The sequence below is a fragment of the Chrysochloris asiatica genome, unplaced genomic scaffold, assembly GCF_000296735.1.
Source record: "Chrysochloris asiatica unplaced genomic scaffold, ChrAsi1.0 scaffold00032, whole genome shotgun sequence".
Classification (NCBI taxonomy): Eukaryota; Metazoa; Chordata; class Mammalia; order Afrosoricida; family Chrysochloridae; genus Chrysochloris; species Chrysochloris asiatica.
The window spans coordinates 6,306,569-6,329,050 of record NW_006408550.1 but is presented as its reverse complement, the minus strand read 5'-3'; the positions used below and the strand labels follow the sequence as shown (position 1 = coordinate 6,329,050).

Genomic DNA, 22,482 nt, shown 5'->3' with positions numbered 1-22,482 from the left:
TTATAGCAACCCTGTATAGAGCTTCCAAGAAGTGACTTGAACCGTTGACCTTGCCATTAGCAGTGCAGTGCTTATCCTGTAACATTATACCAGGACCCCATGAAGTGGTAATGCCATTTTTGATAATGTACTTGGCAGAAGTTTTGAGGAATGTTTGCCTAATGGTCTAGCCCACTGAGTATTATGTAGCATGTTGTTGTTGCTGAGCACCATTAATTCGGCTCTGACTCGTAACTTACAGATTAGAACTGCCCACAGGGTTTCCTAGGCTGTAGATCGCCAGGTCTTTTTCCAGTGAAACTGCTGGGTGAGTTTATACCAGCAGCCTTTAGGTTAGAAGCCAAGCGCATACCCAATAGCTCCTCCAGGACTCATAATAATACTGTTTTAGAATTGTAAATTTTGCCTCAAATATAAAGTTAAGTGGGACAGCTTTTGAAATTTAAAAAATGCTGTGAGATGAAATAACCTTATATGCTTAATCAAAATCCTGTGTCTATATAAATAAGGACCACCCACCTAGGAAATTTGAATAAGTCTAGGCTCCTCTTATCAAAGGTGAAGAAATCAATCCTCTTATAGTATAAGAATCACATTTTACCTCTAAACGTTCACACCTTTAATCATTCACCCATGATGGAAGTACAAAGGAGTAACTGATGTGTGTGAACAGTACCTATGTCCTTCCTGGAGATCCAAGGCAAATGGCAGGCAGGATCCAAGACTCAGTGAAGGAACCTCTATTTAAAAGGAGAGAGGACAGTTCTGCCATTAAAGAGAAAGGGAAACAAAGGCAGTGAAATGGCCCTAAAATATTGAAATAGAGAAGAAAGGCTTTGGGTTTGTCACCTTGATCTTTTCTTTTAAGTCAAGTGGGAAGCAAAATCAGCTGCCCTTGAGAGAACAAAAGGAAACTGAAAGTGAGTGGCAATAATATGGTAAGCCGACTTTGAGTGGGAATGGGATAGGAAGTGAGCTAGTGACAAATAATAGAATTGTTGAGTGCAGAGAGGGCTCTGCCTAAGAGAGACTTTAGGAATTGGAAATGAACCTCGGCCCTCAAGTTTTAGGTGTTCAGTAAATAGGATGTTTAGGAAATAGGGGTGTTCAGGAAATAGGGATCCAAAGTGTGTGGTGGGATTAGACATTATAGATGGAGGAGATTGAGGAGATTGTGAATGGAACAGATTGAGGAAGAGAATCAAAGAAATGACAATCATAGATTCCGGTAGTTCTCTTCAGAGGCTGGAATGATCTAATAGTTCTTTTATTTATTGATGGAAATCAGATTTTAGAAAAGAACTCATGCCTTTTTGGAAAAGACTTAGTTACTGGGGAAAATTTTTTAAAAGAAATTACAAAAGGGAACTGCCGTTAGGCCAGAGTACTTAACTGTGATATTTTTGTTTATACATTGTAGCACACAACACAGTGAAGAGATGCCGTTTTTAAAGTGTTTTCTGTGCTCTGTGCTAGGATTCCTCATTTCATGCACCATTTACAACTTATTATAGTGTGATCACACAAGTTCAGCATCTGTACTTTCACATAAATTAAGGATGTTTATTGTTTTGAATGTTGAAGGGTAGTTGGCACACATCTCTTTGTATAGTTTTATCTTATAAAATGACCTCAAAATTTCAACCTCTTCCAAGCAAAACACTAATGGTACGGTGAGGAGTGGAGTCCAAGTCCAGAAGGTGAGGGAGAAAAACTCTGCTTGAAAACAAAAATAGATGAAGAAGGCGTTCAGAGATCGTCCTTGGATGGTGGCAATCGCAACGGTTCCATATGACCCAGAGCATTTCCTGCTGTGTCTAGACATGCTGGCACAGATTTCACTGTGAGTGTCTGTATGTCAGTGACCCGCAGTGACCTGCCCTCAGGACTCCTGTTCACTGACAACCATGGCTTTCTCTGCCCTCCCCCCACCTCCTTGCCATCATCCACTTGTTCCAGCAGGAGCATGGCAGTTTGAGATGGTTGTCACTTAGGAGTTCATCAGATTTTGTGGCTTATTTCCCCCTTTGCTCACAGTTCTGTGTCCCATAAAAAATAATTGCCTTAGAGATGTGATCATGTCCTTAATGGAAGAGATTTTAAATAAGAAATGAACCGGAGAATTGTCTAAATTAAAACCAAACACGCCTAGAAGTACTTTAATCATGCAGCGAACACCCAGGATAGAACCCATCCACTTTTTTTCTCTGTGCTATTATTGTAAAAGTCATATAATACTATGTCATTATTTTAATGAATATTAATAAACTGTATGATATTCTCCTTTTTAAATTCTACGTAACCAATATGGTTTTTATAGCGTTTTGCATGTTTCTTTTTTTTAATAATTTTTGTGTGTGTTTTGGTAAATGTTTTCACCGCAGTGTAGGTTCCCATTCACCAATTTCTCCACAAACTGTTTGGTGACACAGTTATATACTTCACAATACGTGAGCATTTTCATTATTTTCTATTCCAGTTTTTCTGTACCGTATATATTTTTTAATTCTAAGATTACTACATTGGAAATGGAAAGTTGAAGAAAATCTAAAACTCATGGAAAATGGACTTGAAACTGACTTTGTCTTTCCCTTTTGCTCTAAGCATTTCTTTAGGGTGCTCAATACCTTTTACTTAAATAGTACAGTATTTCAGAATACAAACAGAAGGCCCTTTTAGTTCTGCTGATAGGTTTGAAAATGACCGTATTAGTGTTCCTTTTAAACTAGAATTCCGGTCCTTTCTGTCTTTCATCCTCTGCCCTGTGCTGTTGCCTGTGTTAGAAATCCAGATCAATTTAATTTTTGTAGGTTTTTTTTTTAATGTTTTATTGTGAATTATGTGATAGTTTGCAAGGGAGAACATTGGTTTTACATTCATTCTATCGTATATCATCTCATTGCCATGGTTACAGTCCCCTCCATGTAAATCCTTCCCCGTGCCCCCCAGGTCTTCAGCACACAGTCGCTCTCCCTCTCTGGATCTAAAGTCTCCAGCTGCTCCATTGCTCCACGTCATCATCTCTGCCTTCATTTCTGGCATCACTGCTTCTCTTGGTAGGGTCCGGTCTCTGCTCTTCTCCCTTGATGGTCCTAGGGACCTCCGCTCCTAGACTGAAAAGTTAATCACTCCCCTCCTTGTTATAAAACGTCTACCTTTACATTTCCAACCCTCACAATCAGTCCTGATAACAATTATTCACTATTGTATCACAAGAGACCCGTCTAGATAGATTGGAGACTACACACTGGAGATTCTACCTTCCTCCAGGCCCTCTGGATCTAGGTACCCCCTTGAAAGCTTGTAAGCCAGTCACTTCTTGCCTTTGTAGCCCCCCACCCCCCATTTTGGGTAGCCAATGTCCAAGTTGCCCATCCCTGTCTGCTCTGTGTGTGGAGGGTGTGGGAATGATTCTTGCTGTAAGGACTTGTTCCCTCTTTTGAGCTACTGCTTCCATAGGTGTAGGTCAAGTTCATGAAATTGTATGAGAGTACTTTTTTTTTTTTTTTTCTTCCCTCTTCTTTTTACTTCTGGTTGAGCTCTGATCATCCAGTCACTGAAGCCAGGATAAGTGGGTATTATCTGCAAGTGTGGGTGTTCTTATGCATATGCCCTCTCTTCTTATCAGCTGGACACTTCACTCTCCGCTCTAGTCCTCTGTGGCTATGTCACTGAAATTTTTGTAGGTTTCTTAACAAGATAAACTATAATTGTAGGTTATCTTTATATATCAACCAACTTGTCAAGGACTTTTTTGGCATTTAAATACATTTCCATTGCAAAATGGCTCAACTTTTGCAAAGACATTATTACTGATACAGCCTTTGTTAGTCCCTTTCTGAACATAAGGTTTTTACCGTTAAAAGAATAGCCATCCATCTGTAGTTCTCTTCCTGTTGCCAGCATCTTGAGAGTGCTTCACGTGGAATGAGATCTTTTGCTAGGAATAGGAGGCAGGGATTGATACAGTTAAAGGAAGCTATAAGTTTCTCTTGTTGTTGAGACAAAGCATTAAAAGATCATGCCATAAATGGACTATGAAGTATAACAGTGCGTAAACAGCGGAAGATAAATCAGATAACTGGGACTTCCTGAAAATTAAATACTTATGCACATCAAAAGACTTTGCCAAGAGTAAAAAGATAACCTTCCTACTGGAAAAACACTTTTTTGGCAGTAGCATAACTGACAATAGTCTTATTTCTAATATTTGTAAATAATTTGAACACATCAACAACAAAAAGAGAAACAATGCAATAAAACATTGGCAAAGGACATGAATGGACACTTCACCAAAACATATAAGCATCTAACGAGCACATGAAAAGATGCTCATGATCATTGGCAATTTTTGATGTTAGGTACCATCTAGTTGGTTCCAACTCATAAAGACCCTGTGTGCAACTGAACAAAACACTCCTTCACTATCACAATTGTTATGTTTGAGCCCTTTACTGCTGTCACTGTGCTGTCCTTCTCATTGGGAGTCTTCCTCATTTTTTTGTTGACCCTCTACATTACCAAACATGCTGTCCTTCTCCAGGGACTGATCCTTCCTGACAATAAGTCCAAAGTTTAAGAGCTAAAGTCCTACTATCCTTACTTCTAAGGAACATTCTGTTCATACCTCTTCCAAATAGATTGGTTCATTCTTCTGGCAGTCCATGGTACTTTCAATCTTCTTTGCCAACACCATAATTCAAATGCATCAATTTCTCTCCAGTCTTCCTTCATTGTTCAGCTTGCATATGCATATATTGTTGTTATTAAGTGCTCAGAAGTCAGTTTCAACTCATGGTGACCCTGTATAGAGTTTCCGAGACCTTAAATATTTTGCAGAAACAGAAGGCCTCATCTTTTGTCCACAGAAAAGCTGATGGGCTTGAACCACTAACCTTGTGGTTCGCTGTCCAGTGCTTATTCTATGGAGTCACTGCATTCCCACATTCATATGAGGCAATTGAAAATACAATGGCTTGGGTCAGGTGCACCTTAGTCCTCAAACTCTGCTCTTGGACACTTTAAAGAGGTTTTTTGCAAAATATTTGCCTAATGCAATACATTGTTTAATTTCTCGACTGCTGCTTCCATGAGTGTTAAATGTGATTCCAATCAAAATGAAGTCTTAGACAACTTCAATCTTTCCTCTGTTTATTGTTGTTGTTAAAGTGCCATTGATCTGGTCCCAAATCATAGCAATCCTGTCTAGGGTTTCTGAGGAGCAGCAGGTGGGTTTGAACCGGCAACCTTTCAGTTAGCAGTACAGTGCTTATCCTGCAGCATTCCATGATGTTATTTATTGGTCCAGTTATAAGGATTTGTGTTTTCTTTACTTTGAGGTACAATCCATCATTAACTATTTTAACTACTCTTTGCTTCCAGCAAGCAGTGTTATGCCATCTACATATCAATATCTGCAAATCATTCCTCTAGTCTTGATGGCACGTTCATTCTTCTTCATATTATCCAGCTTCTTGGATTATTTGCTCAGCATACAGATTGAATGAGTATGGTGAAATGGTGTAACCCTGACAAACACCTTTCCTGATTTAAACCAGTCATTATTCCCTTGTTTCATTCAAACAACTTTTTCTTAGTCTATGTACAGGTTCCTCATGAGCAAAATTAAATGTTATTGAATACCCATTTGCCATAATATTATCCATAGTTTGTTCTGAGCCATACAATCAAATGCCTTCTCATCATCTCTGCTTTCAGCCAAAATCCTTCTGATGTTAACAATGATATCCCTAATTCCATGCCTTCTGAATCCATCTTGAATTTCTGGTAATTCCCTATCAATGTTCTTCTACAACCATTTTTTAATCATCTTCAGTAAAATTTTACTTGCGGGTGATATTAATGCTATCATTCAGTGATTTCCCAATTCCATTGAGTCATCTTTCTTTGGGGTGAGCCAGGTAGCTGTCTTCCATATTGGCAAGGATGAATGAGGACCTCCAGTAGTGTATCAGCTTATTGAAACATTTCATTGTGTATTCCATCAATTCCTGGTACAGTGACTGTGTAGTCTTTCCATCTTTTGATGTTTTCTGCATCATTGAATATTTTGTCCATTGTTGTTGTTGTATGCCATCCAGTCGATTATAACTCATAGCCACCCTGTATAGGTTTTCCAAGAAAGGGCTGCTGGTGAGTTTGAATCAGCGGTCATAGATAACCTTCAATATTGCAAGTCAAAGCTTGACTATTTTCTTTAGTTCCCTCAGCTTGAGAAATGCTAAACATGTTCTTTCCTTTTGGTTTTGTAACTCCAGATCTTTTCACATTTCATTATAATACGTTGTCTTCTTGAGCTGCCCTTTGAAATTTTCTGTTCAGCTCTTTTACCTCTTCATTTCTTCCATTTACTTTAGCATCTGTATGCTGGAGAGAAAGTTTTAATCAGTCTCTTCTGACATATGTTTTGGTATTTTCCTTCTTTCTTATCTTTTTAATGACCTTTTGCTTTCTTCTTGTACACTGTTTTTGGTGCCATCCCACAATTTTTCTGGTCTCCGTCTTTAGTGTCTAATGCATCAAATCTGATTTTAAGATGATGTGTAAATTCAGGTGGGATATGTTCAAGGTCAATTCTAAACTTGTCATATTTTGGCTCTTGTGGACCTTTTAAATTTTCTTTAGCTTCAGCCTGATTGCGTATGAGCAGTTGAAGGTCTGTTTCAGAGTATGCCCCTGGCCTTGTTTTGGCTGAGGATACAGAGTTTTTACATATGATTTCTGTGTATTTCATCTGGTGAGGTCTACGTGTGTAGTTATCTTATATTTTGTTTAAAAAGGTGTTTGCAATGAATAAGCCACTGGCCTTTCAAAATTCTGTCATGTGATCTCTAGCATCATTTCTATCACCAAAGGCTTATTTTCCATCTGCTGATCCTTCCTCTTTGTTTCCAACCGTTGCATTCCAATCACCAGCAATTACCAATATATCTTGATTGCATGTTTGATTAATTTAAGGCTGAAGAATTTGGTAGAATTCATCAATTTCACCATCACTGGCTTTAGTGGTTGGTGCATAAATTTGAATAATAGGGTATAAACACTTGATTCGGCATGCATTCCATAAACAGTAAAACAAGAACAAAAACATGTATCTACAAAAATCTTACTTCAAAAAATAATTTGATAATGTAAGTGTTTTAATCAGAGAGAGAAATATTGTCAGAAATATTATGGTGTTGTTTTGTATTGCACTGTGTGATTCAGAATCTGTTCTCAGACAAGGAGCACATCATTTTCAAAAAACATCTTGTTAAAATAAGCAAATTAAAAGTTGCCTGATAAATACATAACATCATATGAGTGGTATTGCCCGTTTGAGAATTTTAAAGACAATTTAAAGAGACAGCCTTCATTATATTTCAGTTGAGCGTTATAGATTTCACACTATTCCTGTTGAATCGCTTCATTCATTCAGCAGACAATCCTCCTCCACAAGCCCAGACTCTGATCTGGACATTGGGGACAAATGCAGAGGAGAAACTCAGTCACTGTTTTCAGTCACATAGTTTGGGAAAGAGGAGAAAAAACTTTGACCCAAAGATAACAAGTATTTCTAGTATGACTTACATTCTATTTATGCCCATTTTCTGGTATTTACGATTTACGTTCTACTGATATTCTATTAATCATTAAGTTAAGACATCTTTTAAGTTGGCAGTGTTTCTATACTACCACTTTGTATAGTTTGCCAATTTCATTTTTCAAAAATATTGTGATGTTTAAAGCAATGCTTTCTAACCTTTTCAGTGTGTAAGGCTTCCTTGCAAACTAAAGAAAAGTACAGGTCTCCTCAGGAAACAATGTACCCCTTCTCATTATGTCAAAATTTGCTTATCTCATCTGAGCTTTAATAGTTTCCTGGTTAAAATATCACGAGATCTTAAGAAAATACAATCGCATGTACCATCTAATTAACAAATAGTATTTATTGATGATTCTGATCATTTTCATTTTTCAGTGGTATAATGAATAGAAAGACAATTAGTAAGCAGTTTTAAAAGAAATTTTATTTTTGGCTTATTTTCCTTGGAAATAATTGTTAAGTGCTGCTGACACAATTCTGACTCATAGCAACCTTGTATAGGGATTCCAAGGAGTGGCTGGTAGTTTTGATAGAACATCCTTTTAAGATTATAAACACATGAAAGATTTATTATGCTTATTATTTTTATAGGGATTATATTACTTGGATTTGTATTATTTGTTCTGTTTTCATTTAAAATTTCTGTGTTTGTTTGTTTTTTTTTTTTTTTTCCAAGAAACCATATACTTCACCTCAGCGTATTTATCAAGAGCTCAGGTGTTCTGTACTTTCAAGATTTCTGATTACTGATGCTTTTCTTAACCCAGAGGTACTGTTAGAAAGGTCAGAATGCTTATCATTCTGAGATGATAGTGATTCCTACTTCAGGAAACATCAAAGATGCAATGTTTACAATGAACAAATTATGTAAATTCCCTGAAGAGTATGAGATTTGCTACTTCCATACAAACATTCTGATTTAATGGCCCTTGGTTCTGTTAACCAAATCCTATCAACACCTGGTTTTTGTTATTTCTCTGAGAAACTTGTTTTCTACCAAAATTCTAAACAGTATATTCAAGGAAGTGTTTTCTTGAGTGTTTTTTTTTAATGTTTTATTGTGAATTATGTGATAGTTTACATGGGAAAACATTAGTTTTATATTCATCCTATCTTATATTGTTTCATTGCTATGGTTACAATCCTCTCCATGCATCATCAACCAACAAAAGGGTATACACTACAAGCCTGCACCCCGGTCATCAGCACACAGCCCCTCTCCCTCTCTGTGTCTAAAGTCCCCAACTGCTCCATGTCTCCACGTAATCATCTCTGCCTCCATCTCAGGCATCACTGCTTCTCTGGGTAGGGTCCTGCTCTCTGCTCTTCTCCCTTGATGGTCCCATGGACCTCCACTCCTAGGCTGAAAAGTTAATCACTCCTCTCCTTGCTACAAAACGTCTACCTTTACATTTCCAACCCTCACAAGCAGTCCTGATAACAATTATTCATTATTGTATCACAAGAGACCCATCCGCATTTCATCAGCCCCACCTAGACAGATTGGATACTACTCAGTGGAGATTATACCTTCCTTTACACTCTGGATCTAGGTTCCCTCTTGAAACTTGTAAGCCAGTCACTTACACTTCTTGCCTTTGTAGCCCCCCTCCCATTTTGGGTAGCCAATGTCCAAGTTGCCCATCCCTGTCTACTCTGTGTATGGAGGGGGTGAGAATGATCCTCGCTATAAAGATTTGTTCCCTCTTTTGAGCGACTGCATCCACAGGTGTAGGTCAAGTTCATCAAATTGTACCAGATTACTCTTTTTTTCCTCTTCTTTCTTCTTCTGGTTGAGCTCTGATCATCCAGTCATTGAAGCCAGGTTAAGTGGGTATTATCTGCAAGTGTGGGTGTTCTTGTGCATATGCCTGCTTTTCTTATCAGCTGGACGCTTCACTCTCAACTCTAGTGTTCTGTAGCTATTTCTAAGGATTTTACTTGGAGTCAACATTTGGATTTCAATAGTCTCAGTCTTTTGAGCTTAGAGTCATTATTGTCTTTTCAAATCAGCAGTCAAGCCAAACCATTTCTAAATTTACCACTCAATTATTTGATCTGGCAATAGCCATGGCAGGATGTGAAACAGCTGGTGATCCAAACATCATTTATTTTATAACTTTAAAGAGCATTGCATTCCTTTTTTTTTTTAATTGTGTTTAGCTTTTTTAAAGACTTTTTAATGTGAATTGAGTGAAGGATTACAAGAGCAGATCAACAATTTTACATTCAACGAATCATACACTTTGTTTCATCTTACTTCCAATCCCCACAATGTAATGGCGCTTGTCCCACTTCCTCTCTGTATTTCTTGTTTCCGTTCCTCCTTCTTTCCCCACCCTTCTAAATTTTGTCCTTAGGTGAATGCTGTATTTTTGATCTCGAATGGTTGACCATTCTGTATTGTGCATTCCTTACTGGTGGTGGTGTCCCTCTACATACGCTATCTAATGCTTGGCTAAAAATTCAACCATGAAAGTGAGCTCATTTCCATACCTAAAGGGTAACTAAGCACCATAGTCTTGGGGTTCTTCCAGTGTCTGACAGTTAAGCCTGGTCTTTTTTATGATTTTGAGTTTTTTTCCACATTTTGTTCCACATTTTCTCCCACTATCACCAGGATGAACTCCCTTTCAATGCAGTTAGTAGTTGTAGCAAGGGACCATCTAATTATTAAGGTCTCAGGGTTGTGGAGACTAATATTCACATGGTCCAGTAGGCCATTGGACTGTTTCCAAGCATCTTCAATTTTCATCACTCTTATTTTTTCTGCACATGGAGAGTTGCACCTTAGATGACCACACATGAGCTTTTAAATCCTAGTTGCTACTCATCACAGTAGGATATGTAACATTATTTTTGTGCACTATGTTCTTCCATTTGACCATGGTGTCCCCTGAGACTATGGTCCCCTATGCCCTCAGTCTTAGCAACTCATTCCCTCAAGGTGTTTTTTGTAGTGGCTAAAACGTTTTCATAATTTGGTGTTCTGTATGCTTCATCACATTCATGGATATGTTTGCAACAAAAGTAACTACCCATCTATAAATATCCTTTGCCAAACTTTTATTTATTTGTGGTACTCTCCCTCCCACACTCATTCAGCCTATGTATCGATTCATGGATCTACCTGCGTTGTTGGGAAGTGCTGTCAAGTCTGTTCCTACTGATAGCAACTCTGTATAGGGTTTCCGAGGAGCGCCTGGTGAGCTTGAACAACTGATCTTGTGGATCAAACCAACTTTGCCGTCCAATGCATTAACCCACAGACCCACACTAGGACTCTAGTAGCAACCTGTAGATCACTGTTTTTCCAGGATTGCATATTTGCTTCTGTTCCCTTTAACTCTTGAGCTCCTCCCTATCTTCTGCTGCCTTCGTCACTCTTTTGCCAACCTCTATTTGTTGTATATTGCCTTCCCCATCACCCAAGAGAAGCATGTCTACCCTTTATTGAATTATTCCCCCTTCCCTCCCACTCCTGATAACTATCAATGAATGTTTCTTTTAGTGTGAAAACCTTTGATTGACATTTTGTAATATTGGTATTATACAATATTCTTTTGTCATTAACTAACCTCACTCAGCATCCATTTCATGAGATCTTTTGCAGATTCATCATTATTCTTCAGCATTGCATAGTATTTCATTGCGTGTATGTACCCAAACGGGTTTATCCATTCTTCCATTGGTGGACATTCAGGTTGTCTCCTTTTTGCTGTTGTAAGTAGCACTGTGAAGACATGTGTGTGCATATTATCTATTCATGTCACAGATAGTGTTTCTCTAGGATACGTGAGTTTTAACTTCTTTTTTTTTTTTGACTCGGATATTTGATTTAGATTCCCTGAAAAGAAACATAGCATGAATTGGTTTTAAATCATCTTAAAGTACTAAAAAACAGTTGGCCTGCTATTCAAAATTGACAGTAGAATTAACTATAGTTTAAAAAAGAATCTCATCTTTTATCAGTCAACTAAAACCAAATTCTTTACTTTTCTAGCAAAGCTATCACTTATTGGTGGCTTAGTACCTCAACATTCAGATGTTTGTAAAGTGACTCTGTGATTGAACATTTAATTTTTTTTTTTTTTTTAAGCTCTTCATGTCTTTGGTGTAGTGTTGTAGGATAAAGCACAAGATCACAAGGTCAGTTTGAACTGCAACGCTTAGGGTTCATACTCACCAGCTGTGCCTCCTAAACCCTATACAGCTGGGGTGGGGAACATTTTTTTCTGCCAAAATTTATAACATCGTTTGCTGGCCCTACACAATTATCAACTTAAAAATTATTGTGCTATATATGGTAAAACATTTAATTAACTCATCCCTAATGGACTTGGCAGTTCAAGGTCACCGGCTGCTCCTCAGAAACCCTATACAAGATCGCTATGGGTAGGAACTGACTCGATGGCACTTCACAACAACAACAATGGAGTCCTGTTGTGGCACTGTGGGTTAATGCGCCAGATTGCAAAGCCATTTGAACTGCAAGGTTAGCGGTTCAAGCTCACCAGCTGCTCCTTGAAAACCCTATACAGGGTTGCTATGGGTCGGAATTGACTCAACAACACTTCACAACAGCAACAATGTGATAGCACTGTGGGTTAATGGCTCTGGACTGCAAGGTTTGTTTGAACCTCAAGGATGGCGGTTCAAGCTCACCAACTGCTCATCAGAAACCCTTTCACTGGGTCGCGATGAGTCAGAACCAACTTGATGACACTTAACATCAGCAACCACAATATGATGGCTGGAACTGCGGTTGCTTTGGCAGAGACAGACCAAATGATTTTGTGGCTCTTACACAGCCCGTGGGCCGAACATTCCCCACCCCTGCTGTACAGAGTTGTTATAAGTCTGAACTTACTCAGTGGTACTTAACAACGTCTTTACCGTCTTAAAGTATTATGGGACCACTTCTATCATGGATCTTTCTCTTTCCATTTCCCTTTAGTCAGAAGATCTCATAACCCCAATGCTGCACATTAATGGTCTTATCCAAGAAGGCTTGTGTGAGGACTTGCTTTCTTTTATTGTCAAAGAAAAACTTTGTCATTTTGATCAGTTATGTAACTGGAAGAAGATAGAGGAATGGAACGCCTTTGACCCCAAAATACCACTCCTTTGATGCCTGTTTTCTGGTATATATGACTGTCATAAAGGACCTAGTCAGCAATTCTAAATTATGGGGGCCTGGACACTTAGTCAAAACAGTGATCTTTAAAGATGGCTGTGCTTTTAAATATACAGGGAACTTTTAGGTTCGTCGTGACTTAATCAATTAGGATCTTCAGGTGGGAGGACCTGGGCTTTATGCAATTCTTCAGGAGAATGTTTTCCACAACTAGATTAGTAGCTCCTGTAAAAGAAAGCTAGCTAGTTCTATTTTGTATAGAACGTTGTTCTGTTCTTCCTTCGTGAACCAGAAACTTCCATCCATAGGCCACCCCAAAGCTGCCAACACATCTCCCAAACACTTTCCCCAAGCATCTCACCTGGACTGTGATAGTACCAGCTTGTGGTGCCTTCCTACAATTTAAGATACCACTTAAGCTTTGCCATTTTGAGTTGTCCTTTGCTACTCATTCTAGAAAAGAACACAGTAACAACTTTCTTCATAGATGGTTGAAAACATCTTACTTTGTTAGTCAGAAAGCATTTGAGAAAATGCAGGACATTGTAACAGTTCTGATTACCATATATTTGTACTGGGTTTTCCTCAATACTAAGGTTCTTGGCTCAACACTATTGAACCACCATCTTCTTCCTTCCATCTTACTGTTCCCAGCCACTTCCTCCTTGGTCCTGGTGCGTCTGTTTCACACTAATCCGTGTCTAAAAGGTATCAGTTGTTATCCTGACAGATATCATAGTTACATTTAGGAAAAATGACTTGACTTTTTCAGAGATGCTACGTGGAATATCGTGTAGTATAATTTGCATACAAAATAAATGAATATCAAAGAATAGGACAGTTTGGCTTTTTTCCAATTAGTTTTCCAGAACATGGCCATGTAAATGCTTCCTCTCTTTTGTTACTGTCACGTTTGAAGACCAGACATTTATTTTAATGAGGTAACTGTTCAAAGTGATTTTAGGAGTATTCTTTATAATTGTTTGTAGATTGATCCACCTCCTAATCTTTTACAATACATGTTTTAACCCAAGATAACAGTATCTAGTATATATTCCTGTATCAGATTAGCTATTTTATCACTTTCACCTGCATTAAATCACCTAGTGATTTAATGCAGGTGAAAGTGATAAAATATCTATGGCTCTCTGTATGTTGTTATTATTAGGTACTGTAGAGTCAATTCTGATTCACAGCAATGCTGTACAGGGTTTCCAAGGAGTATCTGGTGGGTTTGAGCCGCTGACCTTGTGGTTTGAAGTCCAGTACTTATTCTGCATTGCCACACTAGGAGTCCTGAATCTGTAAAGAGAAAGATAAAAATCTCTTTGGCATATATTTTAGGTACATTGTCCTGGAAATCAACAAATTATATGAGGTACAGCCTGAGTATTAGCCACTTGGTATGATTATGCAGAAGACTGGAAGAAACCTTTCAGATCTAGCCTGGGGGACTTCTGAGAAGCTGTTGTTGTTAGGTGCCCTCAAGGCAGTTTTCTGTTCCTAGGGAGCCCACGTGACAGGGTAGAACTGACCAGTATGTTTTCTTGGTTGTAATCATTACTGGGGATTCCTGGTGTGGCCCTGTGGGCTAATGCGTCAGTCTACAAAGTCATTTGAACAGCAAGGTCGGTGGTTCAAGCTCACCAGCTGCTCCTTGGAAACCCTATACTGAGTCGCTGTGGGTCGGAATCGAATTGACGGCACTTAACAACAAGAACAGTCATTACTGGAGCCTATGGCCTGGTCTTTCTCCTGTGGAGCTGGTGGGTGGGTGTGAGCTGCTAACCTTTCATCTAGCACCCACATGTTTAACTATTGCTCTGTCAGAGCTCCAGTCCAAGACAGTAGGTGCAGCCTTTCCAGGAAAAGGGCTGCTACTGAGTGTTTATTCCAGGAGGTGAGAGGGGCAGGAAAGCAGGAACATTCTGCTGAGGAGTACAAGAGAAACCATGAGGGTCTTCACATTCTTGCTGCTGTGTCTCCCATGTGATATGTCTCCAACAGTATTTGAATTTCTGGTAAGAACATCTGCAACACTGCTGTTAAAATATTATTCCTTGTTAGTGAGACTTTGGGAGCACATCAGAGAATGAGTAGTTCAGCTGAGCAGGTGAATCACACTAAACACTTATAGGCTTGTACTTTATGTTGGGAGGTTTTTGTTGTTGTTGTTGTTTTTCATGTGCTTTGTTGTTATTTTCACTGTCTGAAAATATTCACACTAAAGAGTCTTGATTCTTGTGATATAGTTTGTCTTGGTGTTTGTTACTTGTGAGGTCCTCTGTTTTTCCTAAGTTAGCATGTTGTTGTTAAGTGCCATCAAGTCGATTCTGACCCATAGTGAATCTGTATAGGGTTTCTAAGGAGTAGCTGGTGAGCTTGAACCACCGACCTTGCAGATCAAACGACTTTGCAGTCTGACTCAGTAGCCCACAGCGCCACACCATAGCATTGTGTTTATGAACTGAGACTCTGGAGTCAGGTTCGGGTTATCAGTATGGGGACCCATCCTTTCTGGACCATGCAACTTTGACTGTGTAGTCCCCATTACAGTGGCGACTGTGATGGTTCCTGGCGCATAGTAGTTGTGAGAATTCAATAGAACGCATTAAGTAGCAGTGTGTAGCAAGGAGTACATAGTTATTCTCATTTTTGCCTCAGGAAATATATAGGTAAACTTTGTTTTTAACTTTATTTCATTATTTTGGTTCCCTCAAACCCATGTTAGAAGAAGAAGGCAGGTTATAAGTAATAAATGATTTATTTTTCTTTGCTTCCAATGAAAGACTTCATCACTATTGATTCATATTATAAGACTTTATAATGGTTTATACACAGAAATCAATGAGACACTAAATTTCTCTTACAGTGAAATTTTCTGTGGTAGTGCATGCAGTATATGGGGAAGTCAAACAATAGTTTTTCTCTGCTTGAAATATCCATTTTTATTTCTCAGAGCTCCTAAAATATTCACTTATTCACTCTTTAGAATCCTGGTGTGGTGTTGTAGGATAAGCACTGGATTGTTAGCCACAATGTCAGTGGTTCAAACCCATCACACACTCCATGGAAGCCCTATACAGGTTCTCTATGAGTCAAAACCTATTCAACAGCACTTACGAGCAACAACCCACAAGTCAGAAGCAACTAGATGGCACTTAACAACAGCAATTCATTTTTCAAGACAAGGGGGAAAGATTCTAATTTGACAACATATAATGTCATTTAGATATTTCTGGTGTTGTTGCTTGGTGCCATTGATTTGATTTCGATTCATAGTGACCGATGTGACAAAAATAAAATTGTCCCATAGGTTTTTCTAGGCTGTAACTTTTATGGGAGCAGATATTTGGGTCTTTCCCACAGAGTTTCCAACCTTTTAGCTAACAGCCAAGAGTACTTAACTGTTGCATCACCAGACTGTCTTAAAATGTCTTCATTCGTATATATTGAATGGAGACCTGGTGTGGTGTTTTAGGATAAAACTTGAACTCCTAAATGCAAGACCAGCAGTTCAAACCCACTAGCCACTCTTAGAAACCATATACAGGATCACTATGAGTCAGAACTGACTCAACAGCATAAAACAACACCGTATATTTAATGAGCCCTCTTATGATGCTGGAGGATAAGTGATGGACTGGTAACTGCAGGGTTAACAGTTCAAACCCACTAGCCACTCTTGGAAACCCTATAGTGAGTCAGAATTAACTCATTAGCACCCAAAACAATATATATTTACTATAATAAAAGTATACCATGTGCGTGAGAAACAGAGTTAAATAGCATGCTTTGAAATTTGGCAATACCAGGAAGCTTATAAGTCAATCTTGTGTCTAGTGGCAAGGTACCATTGATTAAAACCCCTCTTTATATCATTTCATGTATTTGCCTACCACGAACGGAGCCCTGATAGGGTAGCAAGTTATAAGTTGGGCTGCAAGCAGCAATGTCAGTAGTTCAAATCTACCATTCACTCTGTGTTAGAAAGAAGAAACTTTCTGCTCACATAAAGATTTTCAGCCTTGGAAAATCTGTACAGAATCACTGAGTTGGAACAGATTTAATGGCACACAACCACCACAACCTTACCATGAAGGTATGGCATTATATATAGGGAAGGGAATGGAAGTTGGGAAGAAGTTAAAGCTTCCCACTTACTTGAATTTTGCTGCATTTTGTCTTAAAGGAATGCATTTGTTTAGTCAGTTTTCTAGTTATCTAGTGCTGCTATTCAGAAGTACCACAATGGATGGTCTTAAAAACCAGAAATTTATTCTCTCTGAGTTTAGGAGTCTCCAAGTTCAACTTCAGGTACCCTGTTCTAGGGGAAGGCTTTCTCTCTCTGTCAATCTGGGGGAAGGCCCATGTCCCTTTTCAGTGTATGTGGAATTGACATCCCTTGGAGAGATCTCCATGTGTCTCAACAACAGTGTTCTCTTCCCCTGGACCTGGGGTCCAACTTACGTGTTCTGCTCCCAGATCTTCTTTTAGTGGTGGTACTGGGGACACCTGCTCTCTGCTCAATTCTCTCTCCTTTTGACTCTTGTAAGGTGAAAGGAAGGTCTGTAAGAAGAGACAATGGAAAAGCTCCATATCATCAGCCAGGGACAGAATGTGGAGCAAACCATCAATTGCTCATATGCAAGTTCAGGCTGAAGCTAAAGACAAGTAAAACAAGTCCACGAGAGCCAAAGTCTGACCTTGAACATGTCCCACCTGAATTTAGAAATTATCTTAAGAACAGATTTGATACATTAGACATCCAAGACTAGAAGAGTTGTGGGACGATATCAAGAGCGTCATACAGGAAGATAGCAAAAGATCATTAAGAAGATAAGAAAAAAGAAAAACACCAAAATGAATGTAAAAAGAGACTGTGAAATTTCCTTCCAGCATAGAGATGCTCAAGCAAATGGAAGTCATAAGGAAGTAGTATAAGAGCTAAACAGAAAATCTCAATGGGCAGCTTAAGAAGATAAAGTCAAGTATTAATAATGAAATGTGCAAAGATCTGGAGTTATAAAACCAAAAGGGAAAAACACACTCAGCATTTCTCAAGCTGAAAGAACTGAAGAAAAAATTCAAGTATCAACTTGCAATAGTGAAAGATCCTATGGGCAAAATGGACTTCTGGTGTGGCGCTGTATGTTCAGCACTGGGCTGCATACCATAAGGTAAGCAGTTCAAACCCACCAGGTGCTCCTTAGAAATCCTATACTGGGTCCTTGTGAGTTGGAGCCAACTTGACAGCACTTAACAACAACAACATGTTTTCTGTGACATTCAACAAGAAAATATTGAATGTCACAGAAAACATCAAAAGAACATAGAAATGGTCAGTGTTCAACCATTTTAAGAGGTAGCATACGATCAAGAGCCAATGGTACTGAAGGAAGAAGTCCAGGGTACACTGAGAATGCATTGCAAAGAACACGGTACCAAGAATTGCTAGTATACGAATGGAAATGTTTCAACAAATTGATACAGCACTGGACTGGAGGTACTTACTCATCTATGCCAAGAAATTATCTTTTCATTTTATTTTTCCATGAAATGTTAAAGCCTTCTCATACACAGCAAAACATATATGAATTGAACCATTTCTGCATGTACTTGTCATTGAGTACATTTTTCAGAACCATTTTCACCCTTCTTTCCTGAGTTTTTCCTCCCCTTTTAACGTAAACTCACTGCCCCTAAAAAAGTTCCTATTTAATCTTTCTAGGTGCATTGTTACTTTGATATTATACATAGATCTTAACTAAGACTGAAAGTGTCAATACATTTGAATTATGGTGATGACAAAGAATTGAAAGTACAATGGACTGCCAGAAAAACAAACAAATCTGCCTTGGAAGAACTGCAGCCAGAATGCTCCTTAAAAACCAATATGGCAAAAATAAAACAAAACAAAAAACCCAATATGGCAACACTTCATCTCTCATGCTTTTGAAAAGTTATCATGATGGAAAAGGACATCATGCCTGGTAAAGTGGAGGGCTAGTGAAGAAAAGGGAGACACCCATCAAGATGGATTGACACGGCAGTATCAGTGGGCTCAAACGTAACAATAGTTGTGCAGCTGACTCGGGACAGGGCAGTGTTTCATTCTGTTGTGTGGAGGGTCCCTATGAGTCGTGAACCAACTTGACAGCACCTAACAACAACATAATTCTCAGAAAAGCATAATGATCTATGCAAACATGTTTTTACTAGTTAAGGTAAACTGTTGTTTTTGGTTTGGAGTCTTGGGTTAGCCCTGTAGGATAAGCACTGAACTGCTGCCCGCAAGGTCTGTGGTTCAAATCCACCAGATGTTCTTCAGTTATGAGTCAAAACTGACTTTATGGTACTTAACAACAACAACATTGTTTGGTTCTAGAAAATGGGTCGGAACCGACTCGATGGCACTTAACAACAACAACAGAAAGACTTCACAGGATATTCTTCGTTAAAAGTTTTAAAGATTATTGCAGGGCAATTGTTTCAGGGGTTCATGTAGCACTCTTGGCTCTAGAAACTCCAGAATACATGAGGATTTGAAATTCTGTTCTACATTTACCCCCTTTTGATCAAGATTCTTTTGTAGAATCTTTGTGCAAAATGTTCAGTAATGGTAGCTGGGCACCATTCCTGTTGGTCTCATGACAGAAAGGGCAATTGTTCCTAGAGACAATTAGCCACACATTCTATATCTTCTATTCCTGGCTTTCTTCTGTTGCTCCAGGCAAATAGAGACCAATTGTCATCCATTAGATCACCTCTTGCAAGTATTTAATATCCTAGTTACTAGACAAGGATAGAGAGGAAGAACAGATGCACTAAACACATTATTATGCCAATTAACTGTGGTCTCCCATGAAATCATAACCTTAAAGCTGTCTCCACACCAAGAAATCAAATCCTAAAGCTTTGTGAGTTTTGACTTATCAAAACCAAGTGCTTAAATCCTTTTAGAGACTTACATTTTCTCAGTAAAGTTATTTCTTTAGTCTTTTTTTCTAGGTATGTTTCATTGAAAAAACTACCTAAAGAAAAATTTCAAACTATGGATCATGTTGAAATCTCCTAAATCAAAATTCCCACTTCTTCCTTTCCTATAGCTCAGGAAAGCTGTGAGGAAAGTTGTGTTGGACTCCGAGGACTAGGCTTGACTTAGTCTTGTTGGTGCCACAGGCAGATGAATAATGTCTCATTCTTCTATCTCAATATTCTGGAAATTGCTATGGAGCAGAGACAGAATTTGCCTTCATGCATTTGAGTGATGTACTGGGACTTTGAGGTAATAGATAGATTAGTATCCTGCTCAGTCACTTACCACCTATATACTTTGTGTAAATCTATGACTCCTCAATATTCTCCATGTTGTTGTTAGGTGCTGCCCAGGCAGTTCCAACTCAGGGTGACCCTATGTACAACAGAAAGAAACACTTCCGGTCCTGTACCATCCCCACAATTGTTATGTTGAGCCCATTGTTGTAGACATTGTGTCAGTCCATCTCCCTGACGGTTTTCCTCTTTTACCCTGACCGTCTACTTTACCAAGCATGATGTCCTTCTCCAGGGACTGGTCCCTCCTGATAACATGTCCAAAGCATCTAAGATGAAGTCTCACCATTCTTTCATCTAAGGAGCAGTTTGGATGTACTTCTCCCAAGACAAGTTTATTCATTCTTTTGGCAGCGCCACACCAGGACAAAAGTGTTAATGTGTTTGCATTAGATCTGATTTGCACTGTAAATTCAAATGAAAGTTTGATAGAGAGTTAGGGATATATTCCTTTGTTAATCAATGGTACTATATTAAAATTTTAGTTTCTTGGATGTACTTCTTATGTTTTTGATTATAGACTTATAAGAATATAAGATATTTAGCCTTCCTGTGGATGGCGAGCACTCAGAATGGTTTCATTGTTATTAATAAAATAATATGGCACCGAATATTGAAAAGGATCTTCTTAGGTACAAATATATAAGACTCTGGGTCACCTTTTCTCTTTAATGCACTTGTTTCTACTTTTTAGAATGATAACACTGATACCTTGATAACACATGCAAACTTACTCTGTATTCTTAAGGACAGTTTTTCTTTCCAAATATATTTATGTTTTCTGCTTTTGCAGTTGCTGCTCCCTAAGTTTATCAGAAGAGCAAATGTTCCGTGTCACGGGTGCTCTTCTCACTTACAATAAGCAATTTTGATATTAAATAATGAGCTAATGAATGTTGAGCTTAACTGTTAGGATCAAGAACAATTAGAAAAGGAATGAATGCTAAACAGTGAACTATATGAGAACAAATGGTCAACATTTACCCAAAAACCAAGGTGAAAAGGCAAGGAGGGGATGGGAAACTAGATTAATGAAAACAGAACAAACAGAGTGGAAATAAGGGCAATGCTGACATATTGTAAAAAAATGTAACCAGTGGCAAAGAACAATTTGTATAAAAGTTGTTAAAGGGGAGCCTAATTTGCTGTGTAAACTGTCTTTTAAAAAAACTTTTTTGTGTGTAAACTGAGTGATAGTTTACATGGGAGAATTTCGGCTTTATACCATAGTTTCATTGCAATGATTAGAGTCTCCTCTGTGCATCATCATTCAATAGTATTTGCCTCCATTCCTCTGTTTTTCTTTTGGGGACGGGGGGAAGATGTACACAAAAACACTCAGGCATATGTAGTAATTTACACCACCAAAGGACACATTCTGCAAGCCTGCCTCCTGGCCACCAGCTCTCAGTCCCTCTCCTTCCATGAATCTGTAGTCGTCAGCTGCTCCCTCTCTCCGTGTCCTCATCTCTGCCTCTATCTCTGGTGTCACTGCTTCTCTGGATAGGGTCCCACATTCCACTTGTGCTCTTCTCCCTTGATGGTTGTAGGGTCCTCTCTTTCTGGACTATAAGATTAACTCCTCCTCCGTTTTTGTTCCAAAACTTCTACCTTTACAGTTGTAAAACATAAATATTTTTCATAAAAATATGAAAGAAAGAAAAGGAATGAATCCTTAGATCTTAAACAATTTTCTGATGTTAAACTTTTCTTCTCTTGTAGTGAGCGGTTCTTCTTGAGACTGAATAGAAATGGACTTCCCAAAGCCCCAGATAAACCTGAGCGGCACTGCTCTCTCTTTGTGGTGAGTGGACTTCATTTCATCCATGAGGCAGAGTTTTCCTATTGTGTTTTGTATTGTTTAGCAGAAAAGGATTATAATTAGAGAACATACTGCATTTGCTTAAGCTCTAAATAATACACAAACAATGATAGTGCCCAGAATTCTGCTCCCACCATTCCCAGGGCACATTTGTTCCTTCAGTGCATGGAAGGGTGTGTCAAGGGTAACTCATGCCCAGAGGCAATCTCGAAATCCTCTCCCTCTAGATTCAGTTGCCCAGGGCAGTCTCTAAGCTGGGACCTCTTCTCAAGTAGAGCTTCCAGAGACATTCTCTAAGTTGCACCCCAACCCCAATTACAAGATGATTAGATGATACTGGCAACACTGGTTGGTCGGCCTCAGAATGTCATTCCACACCTTGTCTGACACCCCCTTGGTCATATGACAACCCTTCCCCCATTGCTATGCCTCTGGATATCTTCTGTGCTTGAGGAAGGATGTTGGTTTCAGTGGCACCCACCCCTTCAGGTGGTACCCAGGGTGCATGCTGTACAATGAAAAACTATCCTTAAGAATACAGAATAAGTTTGCATGCCAGTGGTATCATGCCTTAGATAGGCC

At 38.8% G+C, this 22,482-nt stretch overlaps 1 protein-coding gene across 1 annotated transcript in view; it reads left to right on the top strand.

Annotated features, from left to right (window-relative positions):
- The window catches only part of DOCK4 (dedicator of cytokinesis 4), a 360,754-nt gene that overhangs the window by 75,085 nt on the left and 263,187 nt on the right, over positions 1-22,482 (top strand). The window contains exon 8 of the mRNA XM_006859354.1: positions 21,801-21,882. Coding sequence (XP_006859416.1) covers positions 21,801-21,882 — 82 coding nt within the window. The remainder of the gene's footprint in view (positions 1-21,800; positions 21,883-22,482) is intronic.